Source organism: Peromyscus leucopus, chromosome 8a (assembly GCF_004664715.2).
Source record: "Peromyscus leucopus breed LL Stock chromosome 8a, UCI_PerLeu_2.1, whole genome shotgun sequence".
Lineage (NCBI taxonomy): Eukaryota > Metazoa > Chordata > Mammalia > Rodentia > Cricetidae > Peromyscus > Peromyscus leucopus.
Genome location: NC_051085.1, coordinates 21,021,740 through 21,040,551, shown reverse-complemented (window position 1 = coordinate 21,040,551; position 18,812 = coordinate 21,021,740). Strand labels below are relative to the sequence as shown.

General features: G+C 35.2%; 1 protein-coding gene across 1 annotated transcript in view; it reads left to right on the top strand.

Moving 5' to 3' along the window:
* The window catches only part of LOC114692538 (triadin-like), a 98,919-nt gene that overhangs the window by 40,641 nt on the left and 39,466 nt on the right, over window positions 1–18,812 (top strand). Inside the window, exons 3-7 of the mRNA XM_037200380.1 lie at window positions 10,033–10,062; window positions 11,686–11,712; window positions 12,069–12,119; window positions 14,089–14,136; window positions 18,011–18,055. Of these exons, the coding sequence (XP_037056275.1) occupies window positions 10,033–10,062; window positions 11,686–11,712; window positions 12,069–12,119; window positions 14,089–14,136; window positions 18,011–18,055 (201 nt within the window). The remainder of the gene's footprint in view (window positions 1–10,032; window positions 10,063–11,685; window positions 11,713–12,068; window positions 12,120–14,088; window positions 14,137–18,010; window positions 18,056–18,812) is intronic.

The following is an 18,812-nucleotide window of genomic DNA, read 5'->3' as shown; positions in this document are numbered from 1 at the left end:
TTTTTCAAAGAATTCTTTATCATTTTTCCTTGAATTCTATCAGTTATAAATAATCAGTTCTCACACAATTTCCTACTAATTCTCCAAAAGTTTTCTTCTGGTTTTAAATTAATGGTGATTTATTATTTCAGGCCAGTAACATTTGAAAATCTAATAGATTTTATAATACTTCCATAGGGAATAGTTTCATAGGGAAATACTTCCAAAAGGGAAATAAAACATATCAATGTCCAAATTCACATATATCTCAAAAAGTATGTTCTCTTTAAGTGTAGCATATATTTTATCATGTATTGTCATTTATATTTTCTATTTATAATTCCTTTATTATAGTAATCTATTTAAAATATTGGAGAATATTAAAATTAAAATAAGCTAGTAAAAGTGTCTTCTAGCAATATATAATAAGATTCTAAATTGATTGAATCATGGATTGCTCATTCAATATATATGGTGTTCAATTTTAGGTATTAATCTTCAAGCCAATTTAAATGATAGACTGCTTGTTAGATGGCTCTTTTCAGGCAAGATGAATATCCCAGCAGAGCCAACTTCTGCTGTGTTTTTAAATGCTCTGGGCATAGAATCTGAACAGAATCACTCCTTTTACAAACAAGGTGTGATAATGTGCCCTTACGCTTAAACAAGCTTCCACGTCAGGAAATCTATCAGGAACTGAGTAAGTAGACTTCCTAAACAGCAATAAGCCTGAGAGGAATTAGTCTGCAGCACTTCATGTTGGTTTTTATCTGGCTGTGTCTCCATAGTAGACAGCACCTTCAATAGCTTCAAATTAATGCAGTTTTGAAGTTTATACCCTCCATCTACCTTCTCTGTAACTGTAAATGTTTATTAATTCTTAACTGACAAATAATAACTATGTATGTTCATGTGATTTAATGTAATCTTTGGGTGTTTGTGTAAAAACTCGACCAAGTTAATTACTATAGTTATTCCCTCACCAACCTAGCCCTTTTTATGTAGAACATGGCTGTATTTGTTTTCCTGTGCTGCACCGTTTGCTTAGCACAATGTCTTCAGGTTCCATCTATATGTACATAAAAACATAATTTTTTTGTTTATAAAGCTCCTTTTTAAAAGCTTTGTAGCATTCTACTGTATTCATGTGCCAATTTTCTGTATCCATGGACACTTATTTGATTGCATATAATGTTGAAATGAACAGGAGTGGATTGAATATCTTCAATTCATAGGGATAGCTCCCAAAATGGGATCACAGCATCATAGGCTAATTCTGCTCTTAGGCTTTTCAAAATTTTCATATTATTTTCCAAAATGTTTATGCTAACATATGTTATTACTGATAGGGACTGATGGAGGCCCCCTTTCTTCATATCCTCCTCAGCTAGTCAGTATTCATTTTTTAATGACATCATTTTAAAAGGTATCGGATATATCCCATTGTTGTATTGATTAGCATTTACTGAATGGTTAGAGACAGCATTTTTTTTTATATATATCTTTTGACCATTGGTATCCTGTAGATGAAATTCTAAATTGTCTTATTAAATAAGAAACACAGAGCCAAATACAGAATTAAAAGCCCAAAAGATCAGAGCACTAGGGAAGCCGTTATCTTATCAGACACTGCTGTCCTTCCCCTCAGAGAGAGCTTCTCCTGTGTGACCCGCCTTTTTATTGCCTTTCTGTTCTACCTTCTCATTGGCTCTAAACCCAACCACATGATTTTCTCATCATTGCCTGTTTATACAAACCTCCAGGTCTGTATGGTTCATACTGAGATTAAAGGTTCGGGTCACCACTTGGCTGTGTCCTTGAACACAGAGTGACTCTGCCTGCCATGTGATCAGATTAAGGGCATGGGCTACCACCACTGGACTTCTGCTAAATGGCTTGCTTTAGCTCTGATCTCTAGGCAACTTTGTTAACATACAAATGAAATCACATTTCAGCACAAATAAAATATCACTATACTCTCCCTTCTTTTGAAAATATTGGTCCAAACCCTTTGCTTACTTTTAAATCAGATTTATTTTCCTTGTTATTGAGTCATTTTAATTCCACATATATATTGGACATAATATCAATCCCTTTAAAGTTTTATGGTTTGCATGTCTTTTCTTCCAATTTGTAGTTTGTCTCTGAACAAGAACCAGACACAAAACTTAGCTCTTTTCTTTTTATAAATGTTTTTTTAAAAATCTGTTCTTTGTTGCTTTTGCCCAATTGCCATCAGATAGGTTTCATCCAGCAACTGATGGAAGCAGATGCAGAGACTCACAACCAAACATTAGGTGGAGCTCTGGGAATCCTGGGGATGATGGGGAGGAAGGATTGGATGATCCAGGGGAGTCAGGAACACCACAAGAAAACTCAGAGAATCAACTCTGCTGGGCTCATAGGTGCCGGCAGCCATTCCCCAGCGGTGGATGGGTCCTGCAGAGGATGTAAGGAGTCAGCGAGAGAAGGAAGTGAGCCAAGCCATGGTGGTTGGGTGAATCTTGCAGCCTGACTGGCTAGCAGCCAGAGTGTTTCTTTATTTATACAGAATGTAGTTAGCAGGGATACATTCATGATGTTCCAAAACATAGATCATATAATTTTTGTTTTTGGACATATGTTTCACTTTCTTTTGCTCATCTTTTAGTCATCATTAATAAACTATGACAGAACAGAGTTATCATTTCCAATCATTTTCCCTCAAGTTTTGACATCATTAATAAACAGAGTTGTAATTCTTACTCATAAACCCATAACCCAATTTTTGAGAATCTAGAGGCATATGACAGCCTGTGCTCAGGCTGCTTGTTTTGGTTACTTCAAGGACACTAGACCAAAACAAAATCTTCAACCACCCTGGGCATTTTGCCATGTCTCAAGCAATGTATTATTAACTCTTAGTGGTCAGAGTGCCCAGGAAAAATTCTCAGGCTAAAGCTGCAGTAATTACAATCAATGTTCACATTTATATCCTTATAGAACTTGTCTATATGTCTAATTCTGGCATTTTGTTGTTCCTTGGTCATATGACATTGTAGTGACTCTACATGAGCTAACTTCTAAGAGAGGGAGGTCCTGACACCACATACTTTCATTATCTTTCCACTCCATACATTGCTCATCAATATATCTCTATGTAGGGCAGAGTTGTATGCTACATAATTGTCTGAGTGTACAGTGGGAAGAGGCTTGTAATCTGAACTGCGGACAATTCCTCTAGCTGACCAAATCTTGTTGATCTTGTTCCAGTGTAAGTACAGGGACAGATGTTTCAAGAATGTCTCATAGCCTCATAAAGAGGCCTCTGCTTCTTCTTTATGTGTCACAACCTCCAAGGCGTAAGGAAGACCTTCAAGTAGATAAGGATATCTCAATCACAGTGTGTGTGTGTGTGTGTGTGTGTGTGTGTGAAGAGAGAGAGAGAGAAGAAAAAAAGAAAAAAAAAAGAGAGAGAAAGTATGTTCAGGACTTTCCTGGGTAAGCTTAGAAGCAGCATTCCTGGGAGAAGGCATAAATGATTTATAAGGAATTTTCCATCAACCCAATATCCTCAAGTTGTACAAATATTAAATGTGTCCAAGTATGCAACAGGTGGAGATGAAAACCAAAGGTGACATGGCAGCCATCATGTAGCTCAGCTTTGCTGGATCTTTGTCAAGCAGCTGTGCTGACTTTATGATTTCTTCCATTCCATTCAGACATGGCTGTGCCACATAGGGGCTCACAGAGGCAGGACAGTCAATCTGTTAGGTTACTTGAGGTAATAATGTTCCACTCAAGAGCAATAGATTGTGTGTGTGTGTTTGTGTGTGTGTGTGTGTGTGTGTGTGTATGCAATATTCAATCATATATGGATACCTTTTTTTCACCTGTGGCTTTTCTTAGATTTTTAGACTTGATCAATTTTATCTTAACTGAATATGTGACATCATCAAATCAGAGATATAAACAGCCTATTTGATATCTATATTTTACTGGTGAAATTCCATTGTTAGGACATCTTTGTTCTCTTTCTATATGCTCTGACCAGTGGTTAGGGACAAATTACAAATGCATAGCCATATATCTGAATCAAGACACAGTATAACAAGACCCAGCACAAATACTGTTAATTCTCCCTTGGGATAACTGTTTGCAATCTAAGTGATCCTCAGAGTCATTGGAGAAAGCTTCTAAATGACAAACTTTGGGGCCTGTCTCAAAAGTGTCTTAAAGAGCAGATGTGGGCTGAGGACAGTTTCCTAGATAATGATGTTGCTCTGGGAACTGCTCTTGGAATTCCCCAACATTGAACGTGGCATGACATGGCTTCTCAATAAACACACAAACACTGGGCACAACCTGGATGATTCACAAACAGGTATTTTTTTTTTTTTACTTTATAAAACCAAAAAAAAATTGATTCCAGTGGATTCTTAAATCTCTTACCATGTGTTATAAAATTATAAGATTCCACTCCTGTTATAGTAAGCCATTATCTCTTATTTAACTTTAATTCACTTTTTAATGATACTCTCTGTAAGATTCCTTAAGCAATTCCTCCCAAGAAAAATCTCCACATTTTTTGTTCATAAAATGATTCTACATTCAAGGATTTTATGAGACTGTAGTTGTGTTATAATTACCTAAACTGTCTTAAAATTTAGGTGTTACAAACCCAAAATTTTAAAGATATTAACTCTTTTTTCTCTAAGTCAAGTGAAAATAATCATTCAAATTATGAGTTTGGTAAATAAATTCCAGAGAATTTAATTTTCTACTTGTAATGAAACTTTTCCTTTTTTACTCTATAATTCAAATTTAAAACAATTCAATTAAAGATAAGCCTTAGGCACTGCAGAATAGCTTCTGTATTTATCGTATTGAAGGTGATTAGAAAGTCTGAGATCAATATGGAAGATGAAATTCCTTCATTAATAATTCATTATAGTTATCTAAAATACATTTTAGTGTATTAAAACTATAGATGTGTAAAACATAATGACCTAAAACCTGACAATGCGGACTACCTGACCTTCTAAGAAGTTTGCTAATCCCTGCACAATCATCTTAGCCTGCAATAAATGTATCTGTACTCAGTAAGAATTCCCAACTTAGCAGATAACATGTTAATAATCCTAATAAAATTTAAAAATCGTTGAATTCTTCACCTAGCTCATTGTTGGGTTAAAAATTAATGAGTGTCAAAATTAAATTGTGTGTGCTCTCTTCTTAACTTTAAATACTAAGTTAGCAGTGCACAAGAATTGATAAACATGCTAATTTTATTAATAATGTAGTCACACTAAAAGCTCTGTAAATGAGTCATCAATTAGCATCTTTATCATGAGCAGTAAATGTTATAGGATCTCAGTAAAGAAGAATAGCTGAAGTATATATTGTTTGGTTTTTATTTTTTAATTATCTGTATTCTATGATACTGAATAAGCATTGGAAGACTGAAATCTTTAATTTTTCTCAATGTTTCATAGGCAAAGATGCAAAGTCCAAACCACCACGTACGTTATATGCATGTTCAATGAGTGAATAAGTTAATAAATAAAACAAATATTAAATATGTGTTTTTATATATCTATCTGAGCCCATTTTAAATATTTTGTTGAAAGCTGGTTGCTTTACTGTTTTGTCTAGACACTGTGAATAGAATACAATGATGCTATGCTGAAAATTCCTTTATTCTTCTTTTTTTTTTTTTTTTTGGTCTTTTACAAGACAGGGTTTCTCTGTGTAGCTTTGCACCTTTATTGGAACTCACTTTGGAGAACATGCTGGCCTTGAACTCACAGAGATCCACATGGCTCTGCCTCCCCAGTGCTGGGATTAAAGGCGTGCGCCACCACCGCCCGGCTATTCCTTTATTCTCGATGCATTGGAAACACAACCTTCCTTGACACTGTCACTGAAAGTTTTTGATTGTGTTTCCATTTATTTTCTCAGAATAATTCTTATTTTGATTGGGAAGGGAAGGCCTTTGTTGGTCTCCCTATCTTTGCTATAACTGCAAGGAACATATTTGATTAAAATCTGACAGATTACAATAGAATTGATGCTGTATAAAAGAAATGCATGTGCAGAAAAGAGACTGATACCATTGTGTAATCATTACACCTTGCATTTTTAGAGCCACAAGTGAAAAAAGAAGAGAAATCAGGTATGAATTTTAATGTATAAATTCATGCATGCATTCCATACTTAAAATGAATAGTGTAACTCTGAAATATTATGGGAAGCTAAATTATCATATATAAATAAGATTCTGGTCAATTGCGGTCTATTTGTAATCCTTCCCTCCTGACCCTTTTTCCTTCCGCCACTTCTCAGTCTCTCAAACAATTGCCATCCTACATAAATAAATGAATGAATGAATAAATAGATCAGTAAGCCTTTATTGACAAGATTGCTTGCTGCTGATTTTAAAGAGAAGCTGTCTTTCTGACTTTGTTGCAGCCCCGGGGTATCCATTTATACATCAAAAATGTACTTTGAGTATTACAAAGACATAATATTTATTCATGGAGAAAAAGTAAATCAATAAAGTTTTTTTATCCATCTAAGATATCTATTTCTTAAAAAACATCTTAGTATACATATAAAAACTACAAGAAGTTTCTATGTTTCAAACAAAGCAACCAACCCATTGCCTTGACTCTTACTGACCCATACCTTTTCTCTAAATTTCGGGAGCACAGACTTCCTATCAGATAAATATCTGTCTTCATGCTTCTCTTTCCAGCATTCTGAGTTAAATGAACAATTCTGTAACAGGTAGTATGCAGCAGAAATGTTTTCAAAAGAACATATGGGCCGGGCGTGGTGGCGCACGCCTTTAATCCCAGCACTCGGGAGGCAGAGCCAGGCGATTTCTGTGAGTTCGAGGCCAGCCTGGCTACCAAGTGAGCTCAGAAAGGCAAAGTACACAGAGAAACTTGTCTCGAAAAAAAAAAAAAAAAAAAAAAAAAAAAAAAAAAAAAGAACATATGGTATCCAATTGTGAAACAGTTAAAGTTTTAATTCATGGCTGCTGAATATATTCGTGATATAGCATTGTTGTCAATAAAATACAATAAAATTACTGGAGGCTACAAATCAATGAGTTGGTTGAGCCATGTTTTTTTGAAACCCACAGAGAAGAATTCATCTTTGTCTTTTTTGACTGCTAACGCTTACCAGCATTCTTGTGCCTTTCTTGCACACAGACTACTCTAACTTCTGTCTCCATGGTTACATGGCCATCTTTTCCATGAGCGTTTTGGTGTCAGTAGCTTTCTTCTTAAGAACTCCAGTCACAGTGGATGAAGAACCTACCTACATGCCTATTGTAATATCCTAACTAATTACATCTGCAAGAAACATATTTCCAAATAGGATAACATTCTGAGGTTGTGCAGAAAAGTACTTGGATACACTTTTTATAGAGTACATACTTTATTCCGTTCAAGTCTTTCCTTTATCTTGCCAAAAGTCATGTCTTTCCTATGTGCAAAACACACTGATGCTGTACCTACATTGTCAAATACTAATTACTGTAACATCTGCTATTAATCCTACCTGTTAATTTCACTTAAAAAATCCAGATGTTGAAGTCATTATTTAGGTGATCTACATCAGTTTTTGGTGGAAAAAATATGATAAAATATTTTCTACCTATGAGTCCATAATGAATGATATGTTTATAAATACAATAATGAGATAGCCATTAGGTACACATTCTCATTCCAAGAGGAAAAATTTGAAGAAAAAATTAAGGATGTAATGGGTAAATAAGTTCTCAATCCTGGCCAATTTCAAGTCTTGAGAATATTTTCTCTGTTTATGTCCTCTGTCCTCTGTCCTCAGAAGTGGTAGCTCTGCCTCATCCCACTACAGAAGAATGGCTCCAACCTTTGCAGTCATTTCTTTATTTGCTCTTGTCTCTGTTTGGTTAGTAGTGTTGTCTTTTCTTATTTAGAATTCTCAATAGCTTGATTCAGCCCACATTCAATCCATGATGATTCAATAAAGACAGGATCAGAATCTTCCATAGCTATTTCCAGGATCATTTTTCTTATATTTTCTGTAAGTGTGACTGGATCAAGCTGTCTATACATAATGTCAACATTTTGTCTAGTTTCAGTTATCCCTGTCTCTAGGATTATTATGGACTGGGTGAAATTTTCCCAAATCACTGTGGGATGGTTTATTTTTCATTAACAGTTTTAATTGTATTTCACATTCTATTACAAGGGACAGACTGATATCAGTCTACACATCTTCAGCATTTTCTTGAAAATATTCTTCTAATAAAAACTCAAGTTATTTGCTTACAATTTTGGCCTTTCAATTCTACAGAAGAACACAATCTGGCTAAGAGCTCTGTCTTTAAACAAATACATTCTCTCCTCCAATGACCATACTTCATCTCATTCTCTTTTCTACATTGTCCAACAATGTGTCCCATTTTCTAATGAAGAAAAGCAACAAAGTCTTCTTCAGCATCCCTGTTCCAAGCAGCATGTTGTTTAAATGCAGAGCTGTACATATACTTTGGTTTGAATTTGTTCTTTCAAAGCCCAGGTGTGATCAATGCAGCAGGATTAGGAGATGGACCACAAACTGGTAGTTAGACGATGATGGTTTTTGTTTCCAGAATGAGATCAAGGCTGTTATGAAAGTAGTTTCAGATGCATGCTTGCTTTTTCTACCTTCTACCTTCTGTCCTGTGGTGGAACAACACTCTTTCTTTCCATAGGATGCAGCATTAAGAAGACACCTTCTTAGAACTAGGGTCAGCATGTGCTGGAAATTGGCTCTTGTCTTGAACTTCACTACCTCTAGTACTGTGAAAAGTGGGTTTCTTTTCCACATAAATTGCCCTCTGTATGGTTTTCTGCTATTCCAGCAACCAACCAACCAAACAAACACACAAAAAACCAGTGGTGACAGAAATACAGATTTTTATATAAATCTCTGTGAGGTTCGAGTTGGGAAGCCAGAAAATGAGGAGGGTCAAGGAAGAATAGGAAGATGAAGTAGTACAAGGAGTCATGGGCAGATGTGACATCTTTTATTCGCAGGAATACCAGTAGATGCTAAAATATTTAACTCTCTTCAGAACAGTCTTCAGTGTCAGTATTTACTCAAATAGTCGTCTCTTCAAAGGAATCCAGCCTCTTTTCAAGTATTTCAAACATTTTCCAGTATTCCACCACTATGTAATCCACAGTCTGCTTCCATTTTTGTATTTGTTAACAGCAGTATTCCATTGCCTAATACAATCTGTGAGTTTCTATGAATGGAATAAGGAATAAACTGTTTCTTAAAGGAGCATGTGTGTTCCACCACAGCTCTGCAGGTTGAACAACGTTCCTTTTCCAAGCTTAGCTGAAATATCTTCCGTATCTTCCTTGGCTCTTCTATCTTTTAAAGGGTACCAGAAATCCATATATTCCTTGAGATTTCAACTCAGTACTTTAACCTCTGCCATTGTCACATTGTCACATTGTCCATCTTCTCCCTCTCTGTCTGATGAGGAGCCACCCTACCTTAACAGGGTCTCACCTCATCTGAATTAATTGCATCAGCATTAACCCAATTTTCAAATAATGTCACTTTGCAGGTGTTGATGCTGAGGACTCAAGCTATCTTTAGGGGACACATTCAAGCCATAATAGTATATGTTTAAATTCCTAAATTAAACATATCACTTAGATCTATTTTAAACAATCTCTTCCAATTTTGTTGTTGAAATGATTTATCTAATATTATTTTAGAACTCTTTCTTATTACAATCAGCTTGAAACAAAGAAGACAGTTTAGGTTTAAATAAACTACCAACTACCTGTTCACATTTTAAGACAACAGCTTAATAACAGTCAAATGTATAGTGAGTTTCTACTTCTACTGTGTTCAATAATCATTCCTTAACAAAGTACCATGAATATGAACTAATCATTAGCAAAATTCTTCATTGTCTATTGAGATAAAAATACAAATTATTTGCAATGATAAATTCATGCTTTAGTTTATTTTCTTAAGATTGTGTTTTCCTGTTTTTTTTTTTTCTCGTTTCAGAGCCACAAATTAAAAAGGAAGCAAAACCAGGTAACAACATTTTAAATAGTATCAGAATTCATACTTCCCTCGGGCTGAGATTGAAAATATCACTGGCTACCAACAAAATTTCCACAGGTTCTCAGTTACTTGTGATTTCCCCCTTTCTGTTGTCCAATAGTATTTCGCAGTACTCTACTGAAATTCACATTTCCATTTGACAAGGTGTATGTAGACTATGGCTTTCCACCAGTGCTTCTCAACCTTCCCAATGCTATGACCCTCTAATACAGTTCCTCATGTTGTGGCGACGGCCAACCATCAAATTATCCCATTGCTACTTCATAACTGCAATTTACTACTGTTATGAATCATAATGTAAATGTTTGATATGCAAATATCCGAGATGTGACACCCCAAGGTGATCACAAGCCACCTGTTGAGAACCATTGTTTTATACTTGACTTAGAGATGACTCCAGGATTTAGAATTTATTCTGAGTGTTTTGAAATCAAGTAGGATCATGTCAGTTTTGTGGCTTTATTTGTATCAATAATCACCAGTGTCACAAATTTATAAAATCATGGGCTGTTTGAGTATGAGGAGAGCAATGGCTAGAACTTAGGAGGACTCCTGGGCAGCACAACTGGACCGCTCTGTTACTTTCATCATTATGGAAGCATACAGCACAGCAACTGCTATCCTTATACAGTAGTTTTGGAGATAGTTCAAAAGATCAAATTGAAGCAATTAGTTTTTTCAATATTTTCAAGCTAATAAAAGTTAGCACTAAAATTCTGCACCGTGTCTAATTTTTTCCAAACCCCTGAGAAGTTCTATTAAGAAATCATCCAAAACTAACTGCATCATTTTATTAACAGCTAAGTTTGACCTGAAAACAGGATGACCTCTTTTAGTTTATACTGTTATATATCTTGTGATACCAACTAGTTACTGACCTGAGGCAAGTTTATAGAAGCCCTCCAGCTCTCTGGAATCCATTCCTTAATTAGGAGAAATGATATAGCAAAATTTTTACTTATTAACTAATCTAAGAATGCCAATCTAGAGTCATGTACAGCATTGCCATACCCCTCCACTCCTCAATAGCATTTACCCAGCAGCTAGTCATAGCTTGTGTCCAGATGCTCTTGTAAATAATGTATTTGCATGCATCAGGGTTTATAAATACCTATCTACCTTTTTATGACTTATTTTCTGATGCTTTTTGTTTGTTTGGTTACTGGTGGTTGAGTACGTTTTACCAGACACTTGCATTAATTTTAAAATTATAATTATTTAGAGAGAGAGAGAGAGAGAGAGAGAGAGAGAGAGAGAGAGAGAGAGAGAGGAGAGAGGGAGAGAGAGAGAGAGAGGAGCGCATATACTCATGCCGAAATGAGCAAATTGAGGTCAGAGGAAAACTTCTGGGAATTGGCTCACTCCTTCCAACTTGTAGATTTGGGGGAGCAAGCTTGGGTTATCCATCAGATTTGGTGGCAAGCCCAAATCCAAATCTGATGAACAATGCATACCTGTTGAACCATGTCACTGTTCAGCATTACAAATAAAAAGCCTTTTAAAGTGAGTTGTACCTAATACCACTTAAAATTTATATTAGTTGTCTTAACATATTGTATTTGTCGGGTAATTTATTAATTTTTATCCTTTCAGCACCGTCTGACAAAGGTCAAATACGCAGTATGTATATCTGCTTTCTCTGTAATGCTCATAGACAATCTTTTTAAAAAATGTTTTTTATTTCCAAGATTGTAAAGTTTAATCTATGCTTCTACATTATGCTTTGCAAAGCCTATGATTTGAAAATTACAGGCGTTGTGTAAATAGAACGTTTTGTGTGTAATGTTTTTCTAAAACAAAGCCTTTAGGTCTTTGATATGAAATGGGATAACATAGAAGTTTAAAAATATTTTCTTTCCATTGGAACAATTGTTATCTTCTACTTTATAAATCATCAGCCAAAATCAGAAAATTTTTCATTGTGTACTACACTAGAAAACTTTAAAATATCGGGTGTATCTCTTTATTATTTCCAGAACACGATGATCCCAAACTGGAGCAAGTTACTCCTCCTCATGGTAAACCAGGTATTTCCCAAGCGGCATTGCTGCATCCAGTTGTCTCCCATTGTTGTGCTTATATCAAAAGGAAGATTATAGAGTCAGATCTGAAGTTACCAGTGATAACTCATGCCAAAAGCCATCAGCTTCTAAAGAGCATTTCCAGTCTTAGTCATCATCCCAAAACAGGTTGAACTGAGAGTTTCACAGTAGTATTCAAACAGACATCCTGCTTCCCCTGCCCAGCAGACCTGGGCTTATTGCAAAGAGCATCCCAATCATCACCCAGGTAAATGGGCTCTACATGGGGATTTTCCTTTTCCCACCTTGGACAAGACAGTCTTCTAAAAGTTGTCCTTTAGATTGCCTTCTATCACCCTAGACTTTCCAAGTCCCATCAGTGTTGAGGAAATCCACATTTGTCCTGCTTCCTCAGCTCCCTTCTTCTGTTCCATTCTGGCACCCTTTCCTTTTGGGTTTTGGAGGAAATAGAAGGAAAACAATGGGCTTTGATGATAAAGATGCAGAACTTACAGAAACAATTTATTAGCTAGATTTTATTTAAGAATAGATATTTCTAGTTTTTATTTAAGTGCTGATTCAGTACAAAATTGATTTTTAGATTAGTCAGGCCTCAGCTACCGCATACAGTATTACCATTCATCTTATGCATACCATGAAGCGCTACTCAATCCTGTGCATGTAGTTAGGCCTGATTCTTTGAGAAGCTTAAAATGGTATTTGTTTAAATTAAACTTGAGAAATAATATGCTTACAGTTTTAAATTGCATGTAAGAAAATCCTTATGTAATGGATTTGAGTCAATGCGATTTCATTCAGCTATACTTTTAAAATATGAGATGCCACAGGGTTTGGCAGCATATGCACATACCTGTAATCCCAGTACTTGGTAGCTGGAAACAAGAATTAGTAGTTCAGAGGCATCCACTGCTACTTAGCCAGTTTAAAGCCAGTCCAATCTATATGAGACCAGGCCGTACATTACATGTATGCATATATACAAGACCTAAATACTATAAAACACAAGAGTAGTAGAATGAAAGCAAGAGATTGGAATGGCTCACTCATTGACAGAAAACAAAACAATAAAATAAAACAACAATGGGCTGGAGAGATGGCTCAGAGGTTAAGAGCACTGGCTGTTCTTCCAGAGGTCCTGAGTTCAATTCCCAGCAACCACATGGTGGCTGTAATGAGATCTGATGCCTTCTTCTGGCCTGCAGTCATACACGCTGTATACATAATAAATAAATAAATATTAAAAAAAAAACAACAAAAATGGAATCTCCTAATTAAAGTCTATAATGAAACATTATTTTTAAATATTCTTAAAATTTGCCATTTGGAGATGAAATACAGACAAAATAGATTTAATTTCTATGTATATAAAGCACATTATTTTCTTCTAATAATTCTAACTTTAGTACAAACTACATGTCCTTTAAATTCTTTTATCTAAGGAAACTTTCTACATCTGATATTTAACCTGCCAGTTCACTCGAACCAAAATGGTACTTCTGGAGTTCAATTTTGTATGGAATTGTTGGAATAATCACTTTGTTTTGAGACAAATATTTTTACGGTATCGCCTATACAAGAAAATTCAGAATTGATCTTCCTTTTTTAATCAAGTAATGAAAGAGGCCCGTATATCTTATAGCAATACCTCTTGTACATAAGTACTATTAAGTCAGAGTCAAGAAGAAGGGGAAGGTTGATATGCACAGGGTAGGAGACAATTTAAGTTTGCAAAAATTCACCAAGAGAGCTACTGGGGAGATAGATCTGTTCTGGGACATTTCTCTTCTGCTTTCATTCAATCTAAAAGAACTTGTAGTTCGCTGTTTTATTGATAATCTAACTTTTAAAATTATGTTATCTAAACAAACACAAAATACGAATGTTCGAATGCATGACTGCTTTCTACTGCTATGTTGGAAAGTTCTGCTTGTATTGATATTTTCTCCTACCACAGAACAAAAAGTTCTCAAGCAGGTAAAAGCTATCACAGCGGAAAAGACAGGTAAAGAAATCCCTTTATAATCATCTTTTCTAGATCAGTCTTGTGTGTACAGATATGCACAAGTATGCATGAAGTATGTATAAATTTGAATTTAAAAAATTAAATTAAAATATAACCACATCATTTCCTCTTTCCCTGTCCTTCCTCCTACCTCTTCTATTTCCGCTACCTTCCATATTCATGATCTTTTTTCTTTAATTATTATTATAACATATACATGTACATAAGAATAAATAGATAAATACAACCTGCTGATTCTATTAAATGTTGCTTATCTAGGGCTGACACCTTGATATTGGATAACCAATCTGGGGCTCATCACTGAGAGAGACTAATTCTCCTTCTCTTAGCATTCATTAGTTGATAGTAGTTCTTAGTCTAGGGGTAGAAACCCCAGAGATTTCTCCCCATAAATGTTAGCATGTCTATCGGTTTTGTTTGTCTATCTATCTATCTATCTATCTATCTATCTATCTATCTATCTATCTATCTATCTATCTATCTATTTATCTATCTATCTGTCATTTGTCTATCATCTATCATCTATCTATTCTCTTTCTCATCTGTCTATCATCTATCTATCATCTATCTGTCTAGCTATCTATATCTGTCTCTGTCTATTTATTTATAAATATATTTATATTTATAAATCTGTTTATTTCTATCTCTCTCTGTGTGTATGTGAGTGTGAGAGAGAGTCTGTATGTGCATGTGCAAGTGAGATACACACAGAGGCAAGAACGGAAACATAGAACAATAATGAATAAAATTTTAAAATCAAATCAAATCACATAATTTGAAGCTCTGTCCCACTTATAAATTAGCTCATGTAATTTGTGTCATTCCTCTGAGAATTGTGTGGATTTTTATTTAAAGATTTGCCTTAAGGACTGATCAGTAGAACATATCCCAACTATTTCATGTGTTGAAAAAGGATTCACACTCTTTTCTGTTTTGGAGACTTTCCCAAGAAAGCAAAGAAAACTTTTGTGTCTTGCTCTGAGCTGATGTCTTAAACCCCTTACTCTCCTTTCTTTGAATCCTCCAAGAAATCTCACCACTTTGATTATTCCGTGAGCCACATTTTATTCCTCATAATTGTTCTAAAACAAATCATCTATGAAGAATTCTTTCCTTTGAACTGAGATGATGAGATAGGCAAGATTCAAATATTTCATGGAAGAAGACAGGACTCAAGGGAAAATAACTAATACAAATTATAGGCTGCCCTGAGTCCACTTCCCTTCACTAGATATGGCATTCTTCTATTTCTTCTTTAATGCGAGAAATCCACGGGGGTTTGCTTAAGGAGTATTAGGGAAATGTGTTAGGATAAACTGAGGAAATAGACTCAAGAATACAGAATCGAATAGATAGCTGAAGTCGTCCTCTGATCTGACCCAGAGCCAATCCACCTTGCAGTTCAATCACACCAGGAAGCAGGAAAAAGGGAGAAGAGCTTGTGACCCCTCTCTCTTTCCTTTTAAAAGGTCACTTACAATGGGCAAGAAGCACCTCCTCCAGGCCTATAGCCCAAGGTCATCAGCAGAGCAAATACCACGACATTTCTTACCATTGAATAAATTTATAAAATCAGTAAATGTGCCCTTAATTTTCAGACATAGTGCCTTGTAAAGACATCCTCCGAGCCTGGAGTATCTCAGTCTATTGTGGATATTTAAGGATATAAAGGAATATCTTGGCATATTTGTATTCCAAATACAGAGATTGTTGTAAATGTTATGTGAATTAAATATCTTTGGTTGTTTTTTCACAAAGCAATATGAATAATTATATTTACTATTTTAAAATAATAGTGCTCAGAAACAAACAGGCTTAATTTAAGCTTAGAAAATAATCTAAGCAATGAACAAATATATATGGGTATGAATGAAATATTTTTCCTGTTGCTATTACTCATCAGTATACTGTCTACTTTGCTTCATTTTCCAAAGTGAAGCCCTAAACCAGCAAGTAAAATAGCCTACCAACTTCAATTTTAACAATTTGCTTATTTTTGTTTGTTTTTAGTATAGACTATAACTAAATTTCTGTGTAAGTGATAAATTAATGTTGTTTTATGGCTTTGATTTAACATCCTTATGGTTCACTATTAATCAGTGATTCATGATATTTGTATAGAAGAAATGTCTGGAAGGTCTATAAGTATTATTAATATTAAACAGGTAAGTCCATACAGGTAATCAAATACTGAAGCAAGAAGTAGGTATTAAATCATGTAAATTTTACATAGTGAATAGAAAGGGGAAATTAAATGAGTAATTGTGTTATTAACTATACTTACTATTAAATTTTATGTTTTAAGCTGAATTACAGATTTAGCATTTAGAAAACCACAAATTTACAAGCATTTTGCCACTTTTCTACTTAAACAGTAAACTTTCCTTGAGTGGATCTTCAGAGATCATTTCCTTATACACAGATTGTAATGATGAACACTTAAGAGATGTTGATGGAGTTCAGGAGGTTGTGAACATTTACCTGTGTTCACAAGTGGTAATTAAGTCTAACATTGTGTCAAAATTATGATTCTGCTTCTTGGTGAAATGCCTTTGTAGAACACATTCTAAAATGAAGTCAGGGCATGTTTAACCACTGAGTAAAAATGAAACGATAGTGTGACCCAGAAGATAGGATGTCATGTTGGCGGCCCAGGAGATGGGGTGTGGGTTTATGGAGTCAATTTAGAACACAAAGATACCCTAGTACTTTTGACACATATTTTGGATGTGTATGTGTGTGTGTGTGTGTGTGTGTGTGTGTGTGTGTGTGTGTGTGTGTGTTATAATTGTTGCTTTATTTTGCTTTTGTAGTGTTGTTCTCGCAATATTTTATATTGGAATATCGGCTTCTACTTGTCATTTTGTATGAATATGTAATGTAGCATTTAGGTAAATTTGATTTATGGACTTTTACTCTTGAATGGTATCAAATTTTGTTTATAATTTATTCTCATGTGGTGTCACTTCTTACATATTTCTATCTTCTTCAATGGCTGGTGTGTGATGTTGGAGAAAAATATTTGTAATTAAGGAGAATTTCTAAGGTCAAGGGTGAAGGAAAAGAAAGACAGATAACATCCTGGAAGCATACAGTGTGTCCTGCTCTAGTTTTTGCTCAGTTTCCAAATATTCTCACTCACCTTTAAGATATTCCACCATGCAAAACTTAGAAAGTCTTTGTTTGGTGGTAGATAAATATTTTCAAAAAGCAATTATTGGTCTGAGTATTTTCAGAGGGTTTAGAAAGGGGTCTGTTGGTCACAAATTTTGGTTCCATTTGCCACATCCTGGACCCAGCTGAGATTAAGCTGTGGTGCTTCTGGCTGGATCTGGAAGGGCAGGGTCATGTGCAGGGATACAAAGTGTGGAACACTCTAGAGTAAGACACATCTATATTACACGTTAAACAAGACAAGAGAAGATGTCCAGAATTGAATTTATTTCTGACATGGAAAGAGGGAAAGTTGAAGGCAGAAAGGTCAGAGGAGAAGAATAAGACCAACAGATGCCACAGGAAACACAACCTTCACTAACAAAGCAGCTTCTTCACAGTGTTCCCTTTGGCATGTTGTGTCTCCCTCCTTTAAAGCCACAGGCTATCAAGAGACTGAGTATCCTGGCACTGTCTTTTAGTTGCTGAGAGAACACATTTCAGAGTCGCTTGACAATGAATCTAACCCTGTTTATACTATATTCTTTGACAATAAGCTTTCTGTGTTGTAAGTTGCATAGAAATGCCTTTAGGAATATGCTTCTTGTGCAAGTGAGGACTGTCTGCCCACATGAAATGCGACACACTCCCTGCTCCAAGAATAATCATATCTCCTGTGAATTTTCATTTTCCTCTCCAGAAAAAGCTGATCCTCGAGATAAAGAGCCTCAGTCTATTAAAACAGGTATTCTTGGCCTTTTTGGCTTACACGCTGCCTTTGTTCACCATGTTTATTAAATCTGGGCATTAAAAAATGAAGTAGGCACTTTTTGTTTTATTTATCAGTGCTGTTTAGTTTGGGGTTTTGTAATATAATCTGTTTTATCTGACACTAGAGCTGTGGTATTATAGGTAATCAAAAAAAGATTATCAAAGCATGCGACATAATCCAGAGGAGCTAGCAAACTGAATTTGCTTTCATGACTTATAAGGTCTTTCCATAATATTTGCTATTTAGCAAGCTTGCTATTATTGCCATTTATCATACTTATGAATTGGAATCCTTCATATGGTTTAAAAATATTATTTAAAATTACATACATCAAATTTGGCTGATTGTGAACATCAGCAACAATAATTTCTTGAAATAAATTCATTAAAATCTGTAACAATTAGCTTTATCATTTTATAATACTACTAAGTTTCATGATATGAAGTACATTGTGTGGCTCAGATGCTGTAACTAAGGATTATAACTGAAAAAAAAATCTTGTCTTCTTTTCTCTATACAGTCAATCACCATTCAAAAATAACCCAAATTATAATGTAATATTTGTCTTTGAGTAATGAAAGCTTATATATAAGACTGAACATTTTTTATTAAGAGATTTTTCTATGTGTTTTACATATCAACCACGGATTCCCCTGTCCTCCCTCCTCCCACCCCATCCTTCTTCCCAGCTCCCCCCCCCCGCCCCCCCCCCCCCCGCCAATTCCCACCT